Source organism: Homalodisca vitripennis, chromosome 5, assembly GCF_021130785.1.
Source record: "Homalodisca vitripennis isolate AUS2020 chromosome 5, UT_GWSS_2.1, whole genome shotgun sequence".
NCBI classification, from domain to species: domain Eukaryota; kingdom Metazoa; phylum Arthropoda; class Insecta; order Hemiptera; family Cicadellidae; genus Homalodisca; species Homalodisca vitripennis.
Window position 1 is genome coordinate 49,077,645 of NC_060211.1, and position 18,216 is coordinate 49,095,860.

At 37.8% G+C, this 18,216-nt stretch overlaps 1 protein-coding gene across 1 annotated transcript in view; it reads left to right on the forward strand.

Moving 5' to 3' along the window:
- The first annotated feature begins 5,807 nt into the window (after positions 1 to 5,807).
- The window catches only part of LOC124362125 (mRNA turnover protein 4 homolog), a 28,560-nt gene continuing 16,151 nt past the window's right edge, over positions 5,808 to 18,216 (forward strand). The window contains exon 1 of the mRNA XM_046816338.1: positions 5,808 to 5,981. Coding sequence (XP_046672294.1) covers positions 5,954 to 5,981 — 28 coding nt within the window. The 5' untranslated portion in view covers positions 5,808 to 5,953. The remainder of the gene's footprint in view (positions 5,982 to 18,216) is intronic.

The window sequence follows — 18,216 nt, forward strand, 5'->3', positions numbered from 1 at the left end:
CACCAAACCTGAAAATATTGTCTTTTAATTAAATAAACATATAATAAGACTCTAAGCCTGTAAAACTGCTTGGATCATATCTAGATAGTAGATTAAGTTAGGAGTCTCAAATAAATTAATTTTATGTCAAACTATCTAGAGTAACCTATGCATTAAGAAAGTTATAAAACTGTGTTAGCCCCTCAATGTCAATTGCAGATTATTACGCCATCGTTAGTTTTATTTATTATACTCATATAGCATAACACTTTGGTGTAATTTCTCTAATTCACAAAACGTATTTATATGGCAGAAAAGGCTATTAGAATAATGGCAAATTTTCCATATAGAGAGTCATGTGTTCCACATTTTAAAGGAAAAATAAGTAATGACTCTTCCATGTATACACATGTATTTTACCATAATTATTGTCAGAAAAAACTTAAATAACTTACAAATTAGAAATTAAATTCACAAATATAATGCTAGAAGCAGCTATATGGTTGATTGTATTTTTATAAAGCAAATAAAAACCAAAAATACATCTGTTTATCTTTTTTTGCTTCAAGATGGCCGATTTGCTTGTCTGCTCTGACTAGTGCTCCAACTATTATTTGCTACTATTATTAGGCTTGATATTGTGTAAGTTATATGTGACTAATTGTTTAAATTGTCATGCAATAAGGTTATAAATGAACAGTCTTTTCTTTTGATTTTCTACTAATAAACAAGTTTTAGCAAATTCGATCAGTCTTGTATTGTCAATAACACCAGTGTCTGTCTGCCTGCATATGTGTTGGATTGGACTGCGTCGCACTTGAACGAACCTGCGCTGGTTTTTTTGCCACTGCCATCTGTATCGTACATCGTTTTTATAAAGTTAGCGCTATATGAAATTCTCAAGAATTCTGATAGATATATCTTTTGCACAGGGATCACTATTGTGGTGGATCGAGTAGCTGCAACTGGTCTCTGTTATTATACTTTATGAAAAGTTAGTTATTCTTGCGAATTACGGAAAAGTTCTATGGATTATAGATTAGCTTGGTGATCATTATTGTGGAGATTTGAGTAGCCATCTTGATCACTCGTCAACGTACGACTTCTGCATTATATCAAATACTGTTTGAACATTGATTGTCAAGCTTCTATCCTCACGTCATGGCTGACAGTGCTGCGTGCAGAGTGTGCATGAAAAAGGTTCTTGACACGGACGATGGACTTCAGTGTGACTCAGACTGCCAAAGTTGGTTCCACATCAAATGCGTAGGAGTAAACAAAACTGAATATTCCCATTACGCCAGTAACTTAAATAAAAAGTGGCACTGCCTACGTGTTGACTGTTACGCGGCCAACTCTAACCCATCTCAACTACTAGTTAGTAAAATGGATGAGCTACTCAATAAATTCTCCCTTCTCGCAACCAAGGATGAGGTTAAGGGTATTGCTGATGGGCTTCAGGATATAAAAACAGATATAAACAATTTGAGCGCCAAAATTAGCTACCTAGAGCCACGCATCGATAAACTCGAGAGTGATGTCAATGATTTAAAAGCCAAAGCTGCGGCTAAGGGAGAGGGCCGGGACATTCCAGTTGAGGATATCTTTGAGGAAATCAATGACAGACAGCGCCGCACACGTAACGTGGTCGTACTCGGACTTAAGGAATGCGAATCATCTGTGCTGGCAGCTGCGAAGGAGCACGATAAGAGTCTTATCAATGTCATCTTGGAACGTTGTGGTCTGGGAGCGTCCATGGGCCGGGCTAGATTTTTCAGACTTGGGAAAGCAACCAAAGATAAACCCCGAGCTATAAAGCTCTGCCTCTCGTCTGAGAATGAGGCCGTTACACTCTTCAAAACCTTTGGCACCAAGATAGACTCTGGAGATGAGTTGGATGGCGTCTCCCTGGCTCGTGATCGCACCTTGAAGGAAAGACAGCACCTCTCGAATCTGCGGGATACTCTGAAGTCCCGTATTGATTCCGGCGAGCCAGATTTAACCATCAAATATCTAAACGGCATCCCCAAGATTGTAAAAAAAAAACTAAGTACTTCCAACGGCAAAACTAGTTTGAACTTATACTTCCAAAATGGAATTAGAACTAAGCTTCATACTTTGAAAAATGCTTTGGCGTGTAGTGTTTATGACGTTCTGTTGCTGTGTGAAACTAACCTCTCCCCTGATGTGTCTACTTCTGAACTGCAATCGACCGACAGCTATACAATCTATCGAAAGGACAGAAACGCCCATTCAAGCAGCAAAACTTCTGGTGGTGGAGTAATGGTGGCAGTCAATAAAAGCATACATTCCCAAGAGATTATTTATGACTCGCCAATCGAGAGCCTTTTTATCTCTCTACCCGTTCATAAACTGATATTGAACTGTGTCTATATCCCTCCTGGGCAGCCTGCATCTACTTATGATACTTACTGCAGTTCAGTAGACGAAATTGTATCGTCTTCGCCGTCATCTTCTCTTATATTGGCGGGTGACTTCAACGTCCCCTCCTATGATATCCCCATCTCCGACCAAAACGCTGCGGACAGAACTAAAGGGGAGCTTCTTGAGAACCTTGCCGAGTTGCACTCCTTGGATCAGGTTAATCACATGCGGAACTTCAGACAAGTCACTTTGGATCTAATATTTAGCAGCATAAAATTTGTCTCCGTGGTTGCTGCTGATGATTGTCTGGTTCAGGCTGATCCCCACCATCCCCCTTTGGCCTTTTCCGTTCCAATTGGACGAAGGACTCTTCCTGCTAGATATTTCACCTGCCCCAACCTGCGCAAGTGTGACTTGAATGCTGCTTCTGAGATGCTTTCAGCGGAGGATCTCTCCTTCGTCTATGCTACAACCAACGTCCAAGACAGCTTCGGAGGATTGGTTTCATTGCTTGGTGATATTTGTGTTAAATGCAGCCCTCTTAAACGACTGGGAACCTCACCCTTCCCAAAATGGTTTTCCAGGGAGCTCATTAACCTGGTGATACAAAAGAAGATTGCGCACAAACGTTATAAACTTACCTATCTACCTACGGACTACACTCGCTTCTGTATACTGCGTGAGGCTTGCAAGAACCTTAGTCGTAGATGCCGCATGGATTATCTGAGCCATATTGAAGATTCCATCCCGCACAATCCCAACAGCTTTTGGAGTTTTGTCCGCACTTCTACTGAATCTCTCGGAGTCCCTTCTACTGTCACACTTAGTGGACGCACTTCATTGGACCTGCAGGATAAAGCAAATATGTTTTCAGAATTCTTTTCTTCTGTCTTCTCCCAGCCAGTAACTTCAGCTCCACACTTCGATTTCAACACACACTCTTCTTTGGCGGCTATATCTTTCTCTGCTTCGGAGGTCTTAGAGGTCTTGAGGAAACTTGATGTTAGGAGGGGTGCTGGCCCTGACAACGTACCACCATAATTTTTGTATCACTGCAAAGACATCTTAGTTCAACCCCTGACCACTCTATTTAACCTATCTCTACTGCATGGAATATTTCCTGAAATTCTTAAAGTGGGACACGTGGTTCCTATACTTAAGAGTGGTAGTTCCTCAGAAGTTGAAAACTATCGTCCCATTACCATTCTCTCTGCTGTTGGGAAGGTGTTTGAAGGGCTCGTACTGTCTCGTTTGAGACCATACTTGAAACCTCTAGTTTGTCCTAGTCAACACGGTTTTACCGCCTGCAAATCCACAGTAACCAACTTACTTCTGTTTGAAGAAAAAATACTATCCACCATGGGGTCTGGTAAACAGCTGGACGTGGCTTTTATTGACTTTGCCAAAGCCTTTGACAAGGTTGACCACTACATTCTTGGACAAAAACTCAAAGCTTATGGCATTCACGGCCCACTCCTCTCCTGGCTGAGCGACTATCTGCTGCAACGGCGCTTGCTAGTAAGGCTTCCTGGTGCACTTTCTCAAGAATTCCACCAATCCTCGGGCATCCCTCAGGGCTCCTTATTAGGCCCATATCTTTTCACTGTATTCATCAATGATATTACTTCGATACTGAAAGTGGATGCCCTGCTTTTTGCTGACGACGTCAAAATCTACACGGTGGTCTCCGGCCGGGACGACTCTGCACTGCTTCAGTCGAGTCTTGACGGTGTTCTGGATTGGTGTAGAACTAACAACATGAAGCTAAACTCGTCCAAATGCTCTGTAATGACCTTCAGCCGATTGCATCAACCTAGTATTTTTCAGTATTCACTGGATGGTCAACCTCTGGATAGAGTATTCAAAATTAAGGACTTGGGTGTTACCTTCTCTGCTGATCTTTCCTTCAATGACCATGTCGATGAGCTGTGCAGAAGAGCGTATAGGATGTTGGGATTCATCAACAGGTCTACTCGTGGAATGACAAGCTCTGCAGTCTTAAGGACTCTCTACTCATCCTTCGTTCGCCAGTTATTGGAATATGCGAGTCCTGTTTGGTCTCCCTACCAGCTGGGTCTTGTTGACAAACTGGAAGCGGTCCAAAGGAGATTCCTGAGACTGGTGGGACTGCGGCGAGGACTGCTGTTTAGAGACATTCCTGTTGCTGAGCTGCAGGCCGAGCTTCTTCTCCCAGATCTTCGGACCAGGCGCTGTGTGGCGGATGTCTTGTTGCTGATTCGGCTGATAAGGAGGGAGCTGGACTGCCCGTCGCTGCTTTCGCGAGTGGATTTCCGTATACCATCGGGGACTCGTTCGAGGGAGTTGTTTGGGAGGCGCCAATATTCAAGAAACTATGACTTCCATGGTCCACTTGCAAGGATGATGAGGATTGGCAACCGTCACTGCGGCGGGTTGGATCTCTTCGACGACGGGGTTTCGACCATAAGGAGAGGAGTATTGACAGCCGCACAGCAGGACTCTACATGAAACGTCCTACCGTATCTATTCTTCATTTGTTATTATTTTTTGCATACGTACATATAGTATTTATTGATTGTTATTGTTTTGTTACTATATATGCATATTTATCGATTGTTATTATTCTTAGTATATTTTTCAAGTTGTTACATACTTTGCTCGTATTTATATCTGCATGTATTCGGTTGCTGGTATACTTATTATTTGCTTGTTATAGGTTTGATTTGTAAACTTTGGTTTGTCTTTTATTTCTTGCATACGTACAGATAGTATTTATTAATTGTTTTTGTTTTTGTTACTATATATACATATTTATCGCTGTTATTATTCTTAGTATACTTTTCAAGTTGTTACATACTGCTTGTATTTATACTGCTTGCATGCTAGTATTCTGTTACTAGTATATTTAAGTATTTGCATGTTATAGATTTGATTTGTAAACATTGGTTTTGCCGTTGGAATGAAATAAATAAATAAATATAAAATATGACCTGGTCTGTAAACCTCAGTAGATTCAAACTCATTCTTTGGCCTGACATATTAGTACATTAAGATTTTAATTATATTGTTTTACATGTAGTTTTGATGTTTGTGTACTTTTTTATGTATACATCTAAATTTATTTGTGTGTTATTTACATTTAGTTAAATTACAATTTCAATATTTACATCATAGTTATTCTTTTTTGTATTTTTTAAAATATTTAACTTACACTCATGCTCCCTTATAAAACTCTTTTTGGCTTTGTCTATTGGCATGTGTTTAATCGCAGTAAAATTCAGGATTTAAGTAAATCCTAAATATGAAGTAATAACGGGAATAAGGAACAACACAACCACAGAATTTGAACATCCCCAATGAACATCGCAACTAAATGACTACGTCTTAGCCCAAAAAAAATAATACAATAATAGAAAAAAGTCAACTGCTTCCGGATCCGATTTCAGCTTATATATACTTCTAAAATCTCCCATCATCCCATTCCACCATTGACTGACACCACTGTTACGTTGTCGCAGTTTTGAGGTTGGGTAGAACGTGTATCCTGAAGGTTTTGTGAAAAGTTTCAGCGAGTTAACGGAACGATAATTACAGATTTTACTTTTTGATAATGTCAGTGTCCAAACGGGATAAGAAAGGTAATAACATTTATTGTACCAATCAAGATATATCTACAGGCCTATTTACTCCACAAGTCACAATTGCCACCTTTGTTTAGGGAAGAATCGTATTTGTCCCCCCACCCCAACGTCAGGAAAACGCACATCGGCCAAATCTTAGATCCAGCAAGTCATTGATATAATGTATATAATCAACTTATTAACACTAATATAATTAAAGAACTGGTGTGAAACTGCCCATAGATTCATAAAATGTTCCATAAAAAGAACTAAGCCTCTGATACCAATCCTAACCTGGTTCATGAACTACTCCTGACCTAGTTTCTGAACTAAGAATAACCTAGTTCCTGAACCAGTTTAATTAAAACTAAATTAATTCTATTATTTGAAAACAAAAAGAACAAATAAAAAAATCTATTGAATCTACTTAACAGGCATTCTAAGACAAAATACCGGTTTTCATGAACAAATTATACTTAATTTCACAGGCCAAATGCAGGAAAAACGTCTATAAATTAATGACTGTACCTCAAAAACATATGTGCAGGGTTCGATAAAATTTACATGTACATTAATTACATGGTCAACTATACTGCAATACAGCCCTCCCCTATTATCAGAGATTTATCGATTTTACATGTCAAATACTAAAAAATTATTTAATCTATGGATGGCCATAACTAAAAAATTGTATGAGCTGATTTTGATAAAATGTTTTTATACACATTTGAGACAGTTACTGTACTACAATGTAAGCCTCATTCTTAGGCCGCATCTATTTTCAGAGATAAATCGATTTTACATGTCAAATACTGGAAAAATGATATTACAATATACAGTTCTCATTCTTAAGCCGCACCTATTTTCGGAGACACACCGATTTAACAGGCTATGTGCTGACAAAACCAATTTATGGATGACCGTACCTCTAAAACGTACAAGAAAGTTTTATTGAAATCAGCTCATTTGTTTTTGAGGTATGGCCATCTATAGATTTGGTATTTTAGTATATAGCCTGTAAAATCGTGTAACAGATCAAACTACGACATTCAAATATTCATGGGGAATTGGTTAACGGTGAAGTGAAAAAACGTGTTGTGCTTTCTGCTGTGCTATTTAATTAATAGTAGAAAAATAAATTAACTACACAGGTTAAGAAAGTCAAATAATTAAATTGGGTCAAACACAAGTAACACTCATTTTTATTAAAGTACTTAATATAATGAGGGAAACAAGCTAATTTGGGGGGTTGATACAAATTGAGTATTGAAGATGAGAATCATGAAATTGTGAATGAAGGTCGACATATGTTCGTGAACTTCATCTGAGGGTTGTCTCCACTAGTGCAGTGGAGTTTTATCTTGGTTAGCTCTACTCCTTTGCCGCGGCAAGCCCACTCCCCCCCCCTCCAAATAAAACTTACCAATGCATGGTACAATTAAAATCGGCCGGCTGTTCTGGACTTCGATACTAAACAATCTGTACGCATTAAGCGATAAAGCGGCAGAGCGATAGTGACTCAATACAAACGGGTTTTATGTATTTAAGTATTGTTCAGTCGTTGAAATGGGGATGTAAACAGGTTTAATAGTTCGGTTCGTTGAATAATATTCTATATTTGAGAGAAATTTGTTGAAGAGAGCGATATTTTCTGGCCTCACGTCTCTTATTGTTTTTGAAATTTTGAGCTCCCTTTCATGCTTTGCTTCAATTATTTCGGCTTCCTAGCCATAGTGGTGTGATATTACCGTATTAACCACAGACACTGACATTTGGAAGATTTATGATAATGTTGTCAATTGCCGATGCTGTAGTAGGCGTCACTCGTGTGGGTGATTTAGCAGCTTAAGATGGAATGATCTTAATAGATCGGCAATAGTGGGAGGATGAACACTGTAGAAAGCGTCAATGTTGAAACCGCCCATCAAAACGAAATCTTGATTGCGATTGGTCAAATCTGATAAAAGTTCTGATTTTGCGAAAAATAATATCTTCATTGCCACTGGGAGACCTGTATATTCCCACAACTTCTAATTTTGATGCATTTCTTTGAATTTAGATTCCGGCTGCTTCAAAATCTTTCTTTGATTTGAAAAATAGAGGCTTTGAAATTTTGTTTAAAAAATATTGCCACACCACCTCCTATTGATTGATGTTGACAGTACGTGTTTGCCAGTTAGAAATTTGGAATTTTACAAAGATTTATGTTTTGCCTGTTGAAACCATTTGCAGTTATGACTAACAAATCAGATCTCATATCTTCGCACAAGAGATGAATTTCATCCAGTTTGTTAGTAGCGAATTAGGCATTTTGATGAAGCAGCCAAAACTGGTTCTTATTAGAACATTTTGATTCTGTTTCTTTCTGATTTTTTGAGTTTGTCAATTTAGTCCTTCTTTGGAAAGTGGGGTCCCTAAAAAAAACCGTTTTTTTTTTTTTGCTGGTTGGTAAATGGTCCATCTGTTTTTTCATCACTTTACCGCTCTTGACACCCTCAGCGAAGTTGTCGTGCGGGGGTGTCCTTGGCAGCGCCGGAGACAGCTGCAATGTCCTGGGTGCAGGCGGGGAGGAGCAACGCTCACAAGCAGAAGTAACAGGATCTTGGGCCGATTGTTAGTTGAAACTAGTTGACGGATGAACTATGGGAAGGTGGAAAATTTCTTGTGATGTGGTTTTTTTTTTATTATTCCTTCCTGAGGGAAAAGGTCAGTTTGTCCCCGTGCTTAATCCTAAAAGGACCTTTGCGCCTCCCTTATTTTAATTTTGTGTCCTCAAAGTCCGAGGCTTTTGCAAAAACCAATCAGATTTGAGGGCTCCTGTTCTCCGATATCCTTGGGGCTGAAGAGATATGCTCCCAGGTATCTTTTCCGAGTTTTTAAGATGGCAGGACAATCTAACCAAATATGCTCTGCAGATTCCTCCTCTTCTCCACAGAGTCTACATTCGTTAGCCTGGCTAAGGCCTACCTTCATAAGATGTTTCCTTAGGGGGCCATGTCCTGTCAACATTCCGAATATTGGTCTTATATCCTCCTTATTCTGATCTAAGAGAGCTGTCCACCCTTTAACGTGAGGAGAGATAAACATTTTGGATAGTCTTAATCCTGAGGCTCTACTTCTATTATTGTGTCTTATGTTCTTTTCCCAATCTTTGACCAGAGCTTTAATGTTGGAGAAGGCTATCCCGCAACCTGGCTCAGGCCCCATCATTGTGGATTCCGCTCTCTTTTAGGCGAGGATGTCTGCTTTTTCATTTCCATGAATGCCTTCATGACCCGGTACTCAATCGAGTGCTACTCTGTTATTCATTGCCAGCTCTGCTAGAGCACTCTTACAATCCCAGACCACTTTCGGATCAAACGAACAGGTATCAAGTACCTTCAGTGTAGCCTGATTATCAGAAAGTATTAGGTATTTTAATCTTTTTTTCCTCATTTGTATGAGTCTCCTGGAACATGAGTCTATTGCCATGACCTCCGCCTGAAAAACCGTGGCCAGCCATGTCGATTCCTGGTCCATGTATTCCGTATCCTGCCCTAGAGTCAAGGCTTATTTGTTGTTGATCTCGGGTTAAAATTGTTGTTTCGCGAATTTGTAATTTTTTAACGTTTTGCACGTGACTTTTTCAACTTCCGCTTGACCAAAGTCCAACCCTGTTTCTTCATGTCGCTTAGAGAGCAGTCTTTTTTATTAGCTGTTTCAGCTCAGACTTACTAGGGAATGAGAATGAAATTAGTAGAATTAGTAGTCCGATAGATAGGGATGAAGGTTTCATTGCATTCATGAGAACTATGATGAATAGTTTAAATTAAAAAATGGATAAAAATAATGAGGAATTACGGCAGGACTTGAAGGATTTAAATCATAAAATAAATAAGATTATTAAGGAACTGAAAAAGGAGTTAAACCTTAATTATGAAGAACTGAGATCTGAAATGCAGAGAAATAGTGAGCAGCTAAAACAATCCCTAATTAATATTTGCCCATAATTAGTACCTCCCAATAATTAAAACATATAACTACCCTCAATATCTGACGCATGCTCCTTCCTCACACTACATGATCCCCGGTCTAACCTGCTTAGCCCGCCATAATTTATTGGGATCAAATTATATACCGGGAATTAATTAAATTTATGTCTAACTTACGGATACCCGTTCAGTCTCCGGCGTCGATCAGCATGCACATCTCACTCCTCCAACACAAGTCCGTTCTGGCCCAAACCCGTTCACCGAAAAACGGCTTGATTGTGGCTCGTCTCGATCCTCAGTCAAAGTTCACCCAACTACATCCTACACACTGACCGACCTGATCACAGTGGCCTTTACATGCCACAACCTCCCCCTCCAACAAAGGCGGGGCCAACAAGAAAATTAATTCCATATGGACACGACAAAAGGGTGGGTAGGAAAGGATGGGTGAACCCTAATCCCAATATAGCAATTCCTCCATAACCCTATCCACAATCTGGACTACTCACGGAATTTTGGGTAACCCCCCTATTTGGGGGAGCTGTCAGCCCGTATGGTATATGCGTGTAATCTTGGAAGATCCACGGGGCAGTTTATACCACGCTGGGGTTGATGACATTAAAGCATTCGAGCTTATTGGGGGGCCATGATATGCTGATATACATATGATTCCTACATATTGTAGGAAAGGAGGATGGGTTTGGCAAAATTCTGTTTTTTTATTATTATTTATTTATGTGAATATCCTCTCCCGGTGAACAAAATGTTGATATGAGGCCTCACATGAGAATTGTAGCATTAGCATCTTGCTATTTTAGAATAAAGACGGTTGTGTCTGTGCACTGGGAAGATTACCAAACGTCTACTACGTCACTAAGGGCCCATGGCTGCAGGTTTTATGGTTGTGCTCTTAATCAATGGGTACCCACATGGAGTTATTCAGGGTTTCTACTTTTATGCTAATAGTGGTTTGTTATGTTGTACAAGAAAAATGGTTATTAGACACCAACTTGTGGGTGCTCTTGACTCCATAATTCATTACTTTGCTGAACCCATATACAACCATTCAATTGATAATTTAAGTCTGCAATCAAGCAATTAAATTATACTAATTGCATGATTTGGAGATTATTTTAACAGACATGATATCTGCTGTCCAACATTCTCATGTTTCAAAGTAATACTACTTGCCCTGCCAAGTAAGGAGCTATTGCGGTGCACGATGGGGAGAAGAGTTCTGAATTTCATACCCTTAATCGGCTATCCTGCCAAGAGTATGGATGGGACATGGGGTCCGGGATATCAGCAAATGCGTGCAAGGGTCGTTTGAAACCATTCCACCGATCTAAAACAAAAGGAATACCCAAAACTGCCCAATTATAACAATACATAACCTAACATGCATAAAACACTACATTTAAAACCATACAAGTTTACAGATATACAAGTAGGAATTGGAGGAATTATCGTAAAACAAACGAAACCACAATAATTGGCAAACCAGCACAAATTAAACACAGATCGCTTTTGAAGATTCGTGTCCGGTACATTAATTTAAATAACTGACTCCCTACTACTGCGACGACGTCTGATAGTCTGATTTTTGTACACGTCTATTCTATACCCACTTAAACACGTGTGAAAGTATAATACCAAGTAGACACAATGCTAACCTTTATACAGGTGTCCCATAAAGAAACGGAGAAACTGTCAGGACTTGTTCTCACGGTGAAAATAACGAAAAAAGTTCATATACACATAGGTCCAGAAACGCTTAGTTTAGCGAGCTATACAGGGTTGAAATGATTTCGCCCAGATTTCAGTGCCACCGTTAAAGGGAGCCCTACTAAATATATTTTGGGCGTTACCCAGGACGTAAAATTTAATGTATATTATGCAAATTGAAATGAAAAAATTGGTACCAGATCTCTAGCTGCAGTAATATTTAAGATATCTGAAGAAATACACAAAATTCGGTGTCCAAAAACAAGTTTTCATTTAGGTTTCCAAGTAGATTACCTTTGTTAAATGTGTAACAAACACGTCAAAAATTCTTTAACAAAACTTGTACAGAATTAATTTCTTAAGATAATGATGTAAATAAGCCAGTAAAAATTGTAAGTAAACGTTAAGAAAATCAATTTTTAATTAAATAAATAACGTACGAAGAATAGGACAAAATCGGTTTACACTTTTTTTCTTGCTGAAAACGTACATGTTTTTATAAACTTTTATTTTCACTTACTATTGCAAAAAAAAATAAATGCTAACAAAATAACTAACCTTAGTTTAGTAACTGTTTGAAAATTCTCTCCTTCACAGTGCACACAGCACTCTGCTGGACGTAAAATTATTTTTGGTGGCTCTGCGAATTATGTCTGGATTGTTTCTTATACTGTCAAATGCGTTGCGAATTCTAACGAATAATTCTTCCTTGGTATCAACTTTATGTTTATACCACCATAGCTTTGATATGTCCCCATAAGAAGTAGTCAAGAGGCGAGGTCAAGAGGCGATGTCAGGCGATCATGGTGGCCAGTTGATTGGTCCACCACGCCCAATCCAGTTCAAGAAATTAGCATTCAAAATGATTTCTAGCTACTAAAGAAAAATAAGGAGTTGCACCATCGTGTTGGAAAATCATTTTTAATCTTTTTTGTAAAGGGATATCTTCCAAAAGCCAAAGAGCCGGTAAATCATTTTTCAGAAATTGTTCGTACATATTTCCTGTAAGGTTTCCTTCAAAAACGAATGGTCCTAGAATTTTGTCATCAAATAACGGCACACCAAACATTAATGTGAAATCTGTGTTGGAGAAAGGTTTCTACGGTACCATGTGGATTTTCTTCTCTCCATAAATGACTATTTCTACAATTTGAAGGACCCGTTTCTCGTGAAAGTTGCTTCATCAGTAAATAAAATTGAATTCACCCTATCAGCATTGTCTAGAAGCCAATGAGAAAAGTTTAACCGTAAAAGGGTAATCTGTCGGCAGCAAATGTTGTACCTTTTGCAGGTGAAAAAGGATGAAGTCTCTCTTTACGCAAGATGCGCCACACTTTTGTTTCTCGATAAACCAGTGCGATACGCAATTCGCCTCGTACTAGTACCCGGCTACGATGAATATGTTGAATCACTTGAAGTTCATCGTTAACGCGATGATGTGCCCTGCCGTTCAACTGAAAACGAAATTGTTGGAAATGATCCATTCGTTCTTAAGAACTGAAACACTGAGAAAAGGTTTTTCGCAATTCGGAATCCGCCTTGCAGGAAAATCTTTCCTGATATTCATGTCGAGCAGCTTCCTGCATTTTCCATTAGCATATCCGTAACAGAACATTATGTCGGCATATTCTTCATTAGAAAATTGAAACGGCATATTAAACTTTTATACTGTATCAATATTTACACTTAACTTATCTGTATGACACTTCATATAAAATAAATTCAAAAAAAGTTCGTAATTGTGATTGTTGAACACTGCCAACCTGTGAAAATAATATTTTTGTTACAAAAGTTGTAGAATAACGTAAATTAATTTGCAATTATTGTTAAGTTTTAGATTTTATGACTCTAAAGTTTTTTTTACTAGTATGTAATTCATTAGAAAAAATAGAAGAATGTTTTCTATAAATAAAATCTATACATAATTATTTTTAATAATTAACATGTTTTCTCCAAATATTAGGATGTACATTCAGTAAGAAAAAAAGTGTAACCGATTTTGTCGTATTCTTCGGTGACGTTATTTATTTAATTAAAATTGATTTCCTTAAAGTTTTACATATAATTTTTTATTTGCTTATTTTACATCATTATCTTAAGAAATTAATTCTTTAACAATGTTAGAGATGTAGCCTTGAAAAAAGTGTTTTATAAGTATGTATAAATACAATATAAATAAACCCTTTTTAACACTTTTGTAAACTTTTATTTTTGTTACTATGTACCTGGAAGATGAAATCACAGATTTCGAAATGTACATAGTAACAAAAATAAAAAGTTTACAAAAGTGTTTAAAAGGTTTAATTTATATTGTATTATACATAATTCTTTACAAGTTTTTGTTAAAGAATGTTATGTGTTTGTTATACATTTAACAAAGTTAATCTACTTGAAACCTAAAATGAAACTTGTTTTTGGACACCGAATTTTGCGTATTTCTTCAGATCTCTTAAAAATTACTGCAGCTAGAGGTCTGGTACCAATTTTATTCAATGTTTTTCAGTTCAATTTGCATAATATACATTAAATTTTACGTCCTTTGGTAACGCCCAAAATAATTTAATATGGCTCCCTTTTAACGGTGGCACTGAAATCTGGGCGAAATCTTTCACCCTGTATAGCTTGCTAACTAAGCGTTTCTGGACCTATGTGTATATGAAAACTTTTTTCGTTCTTTTCACCGTAAGAACAAGTCCTGACAGTTTCTCCCTCTCTTTCTCCGTTTCTTCATGGGACACCCTGTATTATAAGTGAAATTAATAATGTACACATGCTTATTCAAGCAACTAACTTAACTATACTACTTTTTGATAACCTAAGATCTGGCCAGTACTAAACATATATATATATATATATATATATATATATATATATATATATATATATATATATATATATATATATATATATACATTCCTGTGTCATTTTTACTGTTTGTGTGAGTACCTTTGGTGCAGCCAAGCCTAAATGTTGGAAGACATAACATTCCAACAAGTAGGATCCTGGGTCTTGGTTACATTTGAGTGTCTTGCTCAAAGAAAGTAATTAAAAAAATATACATAAAAAGTCACTCTCATTGACCAATGTTAATGTTAATTAACAGTAGGTACAGCTTTAAAAAAAAAATCAAACTCAACCTGGTTTCCAGTTTCCGACGACCACACCGAAAAGTTTAATGTTTAGGTAGGGACACTGTTTCCCTAAGACAATCTGTCCTTTCTAGGAGGACCTCGAAAAGTCATACCTCAGACCAAACAAACCACAGTCGTCTACGGGAGCAGATGTTATCCCTGTGTTTAAGTGTTAAGTGAAGGAGTACACATTGAAACTTAAAACTAATGTCACTACAGAGAAGTGTCCCCTACCGACCGGCACCCCTAGGAGTTAGTGTGTAGGTGAAAAGAATCTCTTTAAATGGGATACATGTGCCTTGTACACAAAATTTTCCGGTCGATGGGTTAAGTAGCTTAACAGTCACTGGTGATGTGAAACATTCTATCACGCAAGGTTTAGACCAAAGTGGTAGTAACTTCTGATTTATGCTATCCACTGCTCTGCTCATAAGATTGCTCTTATACATGACCCAATCTCCCAGCTTAAAGACAAAGAGCATCCATCTAGCGTTATATAACCTCTCCCTACGTCTTCTAGCCTGTTGTAAGTTTTGTAAGGCCTAATGCCAGTTTTGATCATTTGGGACTACATGCTTTTGATTAGGTACCAATGAATTCAGATGCTAAGCCAATTCTAATGAATGAGAAATCTGGAGACCCAAAACAAACTGTCTGGTGATGTTTTGGTGCTGTCATGCAATGCAGAATTAGATGCTAATTGAAACCAATGAATGTTTCTGTCCCATGACTTGTGATCCTGTTGATGAAACATTCTGATAGCAACCTTTAGATTTTTGTTCACCCTTTCCGCATGCAAGGGTTTGGTGTAATAGGGTGAAGTATAAATGTGTTGGATTCCATACTCTAAACACAAGTCTGTAAATTTTTGGGACCAAAACTGAGTTGCATTGTTGGACAAGAGATATTTGGGAAACCCGAAATACGAAAAACGTGTTTGGTTCAGAAGATTGACTACTGAAGACACAGTGGTATTTTTAACTGATAAAAAAATGGTAAACGTTGAAAATGCATATAAAAGGTACCGATTTCCCTGAGCTGATGTTGGTAAAGGTCCTATGTGATGGATAAAATTTTTTTTCCCATACTTGATCTACTATTTCTGAAGAAAGATGACCTATTTTTGAGGTTGGAGCTTGCTTTAATCTCTAGCATAAGTAACACGACCTAACTCTATCAGCAATGAGATTGGTTAGATTATTGTATGCCCAAAAGTAACAAGTAATACGTGCTGATCGTCTTCTTGATTCCTAAATTAGCAGAAATTGGTGTCTCATGGTAGTACCTAAAAACAAGATCTATTAATCTTTGTGGTAAAATGACTTGCCGTTTAGTCTTTCCAGGTGGCCTATAAAGAAGGACATCCTGCTCAACGCTATAGTTTGGATACTTAACTGGAGTTTTGATAATATTTGTAAGCTCAGGATCCTCCTTTTGGTGCTGTACAATATCTTTAAACGCTCGGGTATGGTAAAAAAGGTCATAGTAACATCCTTCTGATCATCCGACACCAAACTACTCTCTGTGGAGCAGCTACTAGTTACCCCTGTATTCTTGTGAATGTTGGTTGTTTCCGCATTCTCAAAAAGTGTGGATAAACAGTCTGCGACCACATATCAAAGATCAAAGATACATATCTTGCAATATTACCAGTTTGCTGCTGAGGATGATTCAGCAGCCGTGGGTTCTCTCATGTTCAGCTCGAACCCATTTCTAGACAGCCCCAAAGGGTTCACACCTTGGAATACCGCAGAACGGTTGATGGCATGTCATAATTGACACTGAGCCCCGGTTGGCCAGGGCATCAGCTCTTTCATTCCCAGGGATCCCCTCATGACCAGGAACCCAACAAATGGTCACATTGTTGATTCTGGCAAGGGAGGAAACGGCTTGATAGCAATCCCAGACAAGTTTGGATATGAACACACAAGAGTCCAGCGCCATCAGTGCTGCCTGACTATCCGTGAAAATATTGATTGTCTTACTCCTATATCGCAGACTGAAAAACTGTCGGATACGGACCCATAGGGACCACCAGCTCCTTACATGGTCTCACTCCCACAATTCCAGCGCCTGTGCCGCTTTTTGTTTTAGAGCCATCTTTAAACCGTTAGAGCCATGGTAGATGGTCGGATTATTTTAATTAATAGTAGGAAAATAATTAATTAACTTTACATGGGAACAAATTCATAATTGAATTGGGTCAAACACAAGTAAAATTCATTTTTATTAAAAGTATATAATCAGGCAAACAAGCTAATTTGGGGGGTTGAGACAAATTGAGTATTGAAGAGGCAATGACCTCAGAAAGCACATGTTGCAAAAATTTAAATAAAGAGTTGATACATAAATAATTCGGGTAAATAGAAAAGACTCAAATTAATAAATTATAGTGGACATAATGGAGTTCCATTTATTAACAACGAATTAGATTAAATTAAAGCGTGAAGACGCTGATTTGAACGAGAGTTGGGAAGGACATTGCCTTAGACACTACGCTATAATCTGGTATTCCTCCTTCTGGCGAGAAATCTCAAGCGAAGCAGACATAGGAGAGATGCTCCAGACAGTGACATGGACAAATTGTTTGTTTTTGACTTGCAAAATTTAAAACCTTTTATATAAATTAGTCAATTTAGACAAGTCTGAGATGTATTAAAAAATGTGTAGAGATAAAGACGTACATTAAAATGCCATTTTTATACAATTTAAATGTTTATTAAATCAGTGACAATCCAGAAAGTACTGTTTGAACACTTGTAAACATACAATTAATCAATCACCTTTATCTTCAAAATTCAACACAGTGAGAAAAGATTTAGCCTATTTGGACCCTCAGATTATTTAAAGTATGCCACAACATTTGTTCCCACCTACATTGAATGACAATAATTTAGATCACAAACCATGACACCAGCCCTAATACATTTGACTTACGGTGCGACTTCGACCCATGGTATTGTAACCGGCCCACGACACATCCTGTAACCAACGTGAGGCGCTACACTTTAACTGAACTGGAGCATAATGCCACAACCAATTTAAAATCTGAGCAGCATCTCATGGGACAACTAAACATTATAAAAACCGAATCTGTTCAGTCGGTTCTTGAACAGGACCTCCTTCAGAATTCCCTAAGAAGTAGGCCAAGAAAAGAATTGAATCTCCTAAGAATGAGGGGTGTATTGTAGTATAGTAGACCATGTAATGAATGTGTATAGAAAGTTTTAACAAAATCGGCTTGTACGTTTTTTAGGTACAGGACCATCTATAGGGTTTCTCAGAACTTGTCTTGTTAAATGAGTACTCAAATATAGTCCTCATAATGGCCACTATATATGATGATTATTATTATAAAAGTAGTCTTTGTTCATTTAAAATCTTTATTTGTAGTTTATATCTTCACTATATATATATATATATATA